Raw genomic sequence first — 6,000 nt, 5'->3', positions numbered from 1 at the left:
GGGGGGATGAGGAAGTAGGAGTTTCAGGATTGAGGGTGTGATCTCAGTCGTGCTGCTATGGGGGGATGAGGAGGCAGGAGATTCAGGATTGAGGATGTGATGTCAGTCGTGCTGCTATGAGGGGATTAGATGCCTCCCCATTTTCTTTCAGGAATGAAGTTAGGAAACACTTCTACACACAAAGGGTGGAAGAAGTTTGGAACTCTCTTCTGCAAATGGCAGCTGATGCTGGGTCAATTGTTAATTTTAAATCTGAGATTGATAGATTTTTGTTAACCAAAGATGGATATATGGAGTTAGGTCACAGATCAGCCATGATCTCATTGAATGGTGGAACAGGCTCAAGGAGTTCAATGGCCTACTCCTGTTCCTATATTCCTAGGGTAGAGGAAGAAAGGATAATTGAAAATACTCCCAGACCTCTACTACAGCCATCAAGAGTTGATACCAGCTCAAAATGGCTTTAGTGGAGGTCTAGAAGTGCGATGCCACCTGAACTCTATAGTCAAGAGAGCTTGGGGAACCTCGGGAGAAAGAAAAGGGTTTTTATATGTCTAAATCAATAAAAAGGACAGCCTAGCACACTCCGAATACTTTCCTATTAACAATCCTGATTTCATTGTGCAATGGGATCGGAGGGTGCAGCTGATGTAACGATGAGTGACAGGAAGGATGTAGACACACACAAGCGAACAAAAATGTAATAGAAACTGCATTCCCCAAAGAAAAGCCAATGAAAGAGCTCAATCTACAAATGCATCTGAATCGAATTTTTCAGAAGTTTGATAGATTATTAGTGGTGCGAGTGATTTCGAACACACAGACCATTTTCGTTTCAATATAATACTGCACAAGAAATAAAACTGCTGTGTTCTGTGAAATTCCCTATTATAACTTTTTGAAATATATCACTAAAACTGAAGGATTGAAAAGACCTTAATTACATCCTTATTGCAGTGCATAGTATCATCAACTGCTATTTTTTCTGCATAATCATTTTATAATGACACAACATAACTATTACTTAGGATTTAATTTTAGTTTTTGCAATACTGGAAAATTCTGACTTTCTCAAATATATTAAATCAATCACAGTGCTGAATTACTGTAGAATTTAATGGTAAGACTGAATAATGAAATCCATAGTAAGAATTTCTAATAAATGAACAGATCATACTAGTAACCATTAGTATTTTTGCAAATATGATTATGTAGATGCTTAGTATATCCATGATGGCTACATTTGTTTTCTCAGTCATTTCCCATTTGTGTGCAAATGAGACAAAATAAGATATCATTCTGTTCCTTTTCATCCCATGTACACAGAATCCACAAAAACAAGCACACACAAAACAGAAGCACTGAAAGCAAAATTCATTCAGCTCAATGCCTGCACTTTGGGTTTACTGAAAAAACAAAAGTGAATTTCAGCACAGTCTGCATTCTGGTTCCATCATAAACTGTTTCATTCCAAAAGATCCTGCAAGCAGAAAAAAAGTTAAAAGGGCATAAGTATGCACTTGTTTGATTTAATCTAATAATTCAAATTAACTATCAAAATGCAATGCTGTATGCACAATCCAGTAACAGTAAGCAATCCACGTTCTTTAAGGAGAGTGAAGGTCCATAACTCACAAGCACTTAGCAAGGTTTCTTCCAATTATGAAAGATTGGAACTTCGATTAGTGAGATGCTCCCTTTACTGAATTGTTTCAATACATCTTTAAAGGAGAAGAAAACTCAGACTAAGTACAACAAATAAAATATTCTTGGTAAGATGTGTCTCAGATATTTCATTATTTTTTCATATCTTATTTGTCTAAAAGTTGCTGCATTTACTGAGCATCTCTGTGGATAACAAGAAGTGCATTTCCTTGTGATATTAGCCAAGAGGATCCCTGAAGTACAGCCACTCCCTGTGATTATTTATCTGGAAAGAGAACATTGGCACCTTTTAACTAAGGTTCCAAGTTGTACCCTTTTTTAGGTCAAGGAAATAAATGAAACAGAATCAGATGCTGACTTTGAGGGCTCAGTCTACCGAAAAAGGCTGATGGGCATACACCAGGAAATACTAGGTGTACTGAGCAGTCTGACAGTGAGCTTGCGCGCAATGGCCCAGAGCATGGGAAATCCAGCTCCAACTTGTATCAGGGCTTCGCACAGAGCAGGGAGGCCATTCTGTCCAACATGGAAACATAGAAACATAATAGATAGGAGCAGGATCAGGCCATTCGGCCCCTCGAGCCTGCTCCGCCATTCAATGCGATCATGGCTGATCATCCAAATTCAGTACCCTGGTCCCTGCTTTCTCCCCATATCCCTTGATCCCTTTATCCTTAAGAAATATATCTAACTCCTTCTTGAATATATTTAATGAATTGGCCTCAACTGCCTTCTGTGGTAGAGAATTCCACAGGTTCACCACTCCCTGGGTGAAGAAATTCCTCCTCATCTCTGTCCTAAATGGCTTACCCCTTATCCTTAGACTGTGACCCCTGGTTCTGGACTCCCCCGCCATCGAGAACATCCTTCCTGCATCTAGTCTGTCTAGTCCTGTTAGAATTTTATAAGTTTCAATGAGATCCCCTCTCATTCTTCTAAACTCCAGCGAATATAAGCCCAATCGACCCAATCTCTCCTCATACATCACTCCTGCCATCCCAAGTATCAGTCTGGTGAATCTTCACTGTACTCCCTCCATGCACGCAACAGTGGCACCCACCATGATGGAGCCTTTGCTGACAGATTCCCTGGCGGCTCATACTGGAAGCTCTGTCAGGTGCCACATTGGCTCTAGGGACCAGTGTTGACAGAGGCTTTCAGAGCATCACATCACTCCTGCACTCTGTTCTCGCGCAGAGCCATAGCGGTGCTGAGGTGCAGTCCTGCAAAGGGGCCTTGGCTCCGTGGGAGAGGCACCTGGTCTCCTCTCCTCTCTCAGAATGGCAGCATGCCCTGCTCCCCGCCACCCACTCTGCCAGTGCCCTCGTTAGTGCAACCAGCTGGGCCAGATGGCTCCTGTCCGTGACGAGATGCTGCAGTCTGCAGCTGGGCCCTAAAAGCTCAGAGCTGCTGGAGGTCACCCGCCATGGCCATCTGAAGTGTCATCAGTGGAAGCTCAGCAGCCTTTCACCTCCCAAGCTCTCACCCCTGGGGATAAACTTCATAGAAGCACTAGGATAGGCAAAGAAGCACAGAAGAAAGGCATTCTTAATTAATCCTGTTAAATATTATAAAGTTATGCAGCATGCAGCAGATGACCACAAATCTGGATACACGATCAGGGCTGTACAGCAGAGCTCCTCCTGAACGGTCCAGGCAGCGACATCGTTGCTTGAGCAGGCCAACTGTCTATCAATAATGTTTCTCGTGATAGCATAGCCCTCATTGTAGGCCCAGACCCTTGACTGGAGTGATGAGCCATGTCTGGAGAGGATATCACTTGTCACTAAGTAGCCAGCCTGTGACCCGACGGCCTGGTTGGAATAAAAGTGACACAGAAGACTGGCACAGGATGAATGAAAGACTGCCAGGAAACCGGGCACAGACCTGCAAGATGAACTCCCTGTGGTCACAAACAAGTTGGACATTGAGAGAGTGGAATCGCTTTTTATTTAGAAAGATGCCAGGATGGTTAATTGGGAGCACGCAAAGCAATGTGTGTGCAGACTATGGTACCTTGCACCCTGAGGAAGCCTGCAATGTGGGCGAAGCCTCGTGCTCTCCCATCCTGCTTCGCTTTGTCCATTGGGAAAGAGATGTAGCTGTTCCTCTTGGCATAGAGTGCCTCGGTGACCTCCAAGGAGGACACAAATAACCTCCCAGGGATGTCGGGGAACATAGGGTCCAATGAGAGGGAGGAATTGAATGAAATCAGTATTTGTAGGGAAAAGGTGTAAGGGAAATTGACGGTATTGAAGGCCGTTAAATCCCCAGGGCCTGATAATCTACATCCTAGGATACTTAAGGAAGTGGCCCTAGAAATAGTAGATGCATTGCTGGTCATCTTCCAAAATTCTATGGACTCTGGAACAGTTCCCATGGATTGGAGGGGAGCTAATGTAACCCCATTATTTAAAAAGGGTGGTAGAGAGAAAACGGGGAATTATAGACCGGTAAGCCTGACATCAGTAGTGGGGAAAATGCTAGAGTCCATTATAAAAGATGTAATAGCAAAGCACTTGGAAAACAGTGACAGGATCGGACAAAGTCAACATGGATTTACAAAAGGTAAATCATGCTTGACTAATCTACTGGAATTTTTTGAGGATGTAACTGGCAGAATAGATAAGGGAGAACCAGTGGGTGTGGTGTATTTGGACTTTCAGAAGGCTTTCGATAAGGTCCTGCATAAGAGATTAGCGTGTAAAGTTAAAGCACATGGGATTGGGGGTAAGGTACTGACTTGGATAAGAGAACTGGTTGGCAGACAGGAAGCAAAGAGTTGGAATAAACGCGTCTTTTTCCGAGTGGCAGGCAGTGACTAGTGGGATACCGCAGGGATCGGTGCTAGGACCCCAGCTATTCACAATATATATAAATAATCTAGACGAGGGAACTAGATGTAATATCGCCAAGTTTGCAGATGACACAAAGCTGGGTGGGCGAGTGTGCTGTGAGGAGGATGCAGAGAAACTCCAGTACGATTTGGACAGGTTGGGTGATTGGGCAGATGCATAGCAAATGCAGTATAATGTGCTTAAATGCGAGGTTATCCACTTCGGTGGCAAAAACAGGAAGACAGATTATTATCTGAACAGCAAGAGATTGGGAAAAGGGGAAGTGCAATGAGACCTGGGTGTCCTTGTGCACCAGTCGCTGAAGGTAAGCATGCAGGTGCAGCAGGCGGTTAAGAAGGCAAATGGTATGTTGGCCTTCATAGCGAGAGGATTTGAGTACAGGAGCAAGCATGTCTTGCTGCAGTTGTACAGGGCCTTGGTGAGACCACACCTCGAGTATTGTGTGCAGTTTTGGTCGCCTTATCTGAGGAAGGATGTACTTGCCATGGAGAGAGTGCAGTGAAGATTCACCAGACTGATACCTGGGATGGCAGGAATGACGTATGAGGAGAGATTGGGTCGATTAGGCTTATATTCGCTAGATTTTAGAAGAATGAGAGGGGATCTCATTGAAACTTATAAAATTCTAACAGGACTAGACAGACTAGATGCAGGAAGGATGTTCCTGATGGCGGGGGAGTCCAGAACCAGGGGTCACAGTCTAAGGATAAGGGTTAAGCCATTTAGGACAGAGATGAGGAGGAATTTCTTCACCCAGAGAGTGGTGAACCTGTGGAATTCTCTGCCACACAGGGCAGTTGAGGCCAATTCATTAAATATATTCAAGAAGGAGTTAGATATATTTATTAAGGCTAAAGGAATCAAGGGATATGGGGAGAAAGCAGGGACAGGGTACTGAGTTTGATCAACCATGGTCTCATTAAATGGAGGAGTGGGCTCAAGGGGCCGAATGGCCTACTCCTGCTCCTATCTTCTATGTTTAATGCAACAGTTAACAGCAAACTGGGAGATGTCACTGATGTCACCTGCTGCAACCTAGAAGGAGCCTGTTGCATAAAAGTTAAAAGCCTCGGTGACCTTGACAGCCACAGGCAGTGCTGTCCATGCCCTGGTACGTGGGTCAAATCATGGCAGCAGCAGGTAACAAAGCTCGGTGACAGTCTCCTTGGTGAAGCGAAGCTGCCCAACACATTGCTCCTCAGTGAAGTTAAGGTAGAAAAAGTCGTCCCTGACGACCCACTGTGGGCATGGCCTCCTGCGCAGTGCTCTCCTCCTCCCCCATCTTCTCCAAGCTGCTCCTCCTCTCTCCTGTCTTCTTAGCTGCTCCCTCTCGTCCTACAGCCCAAAGGCAGACGGACTAGACCACCCATGACTGCATTGAAACTTTCAAAGGCAGCCAAAAACAGTCCAATACCAGCAAAAACTTCTTAGCAGAAGTCAGAAATCAGTGGTAGGGGTCAGAATATAGGCCTAAAAG

General features: G+C 44.5%; 1 protein-coding gene across 1 annotated transcript in view; it reads right to left on the bottom strand.

Moving 5' to 3' along the window:
* Positions 1 to 467: 467 nt before the first annotated feature.
* Positions 468 to 6,000, bottom strand: part of LOC147111062 (uncharacterized) — a 46,673-nt gene continuing 41,140 nt past the window's right edge. Inside the window, exon 4 of the mRNA XM_086002289.1 lies at positions 468 to 1,480. Within this exon, the coding sequence (XP_085858415.1) occupies positions 1,466 to 1,480 (15 nt within the window). The 3' untranslated portion in view covers positions 468 to 1,465. The remainder of the gene's footprint in view (positions 1,481 to 6,000) is intronic.

The sequence above is a fragment of the Somniosus microcephalus genome, chromosome 11 (genome assembly GCF_052327205.1).
Source record: "Somniosus microcephalus isolate GS21.2 chromosome 11, FLI_Smic_1.0, whole genome shotgun sequence".
Lineage (NCBI taxonomy): Eukaryota > Metazoa > Chordata > Chondrichthyes > Squaliformes > Somniosidae > Somniosus > Somniosus microcephalus.
This window is presented reverse-complemented; position numbering and strand designations above follow the sequence as displayed.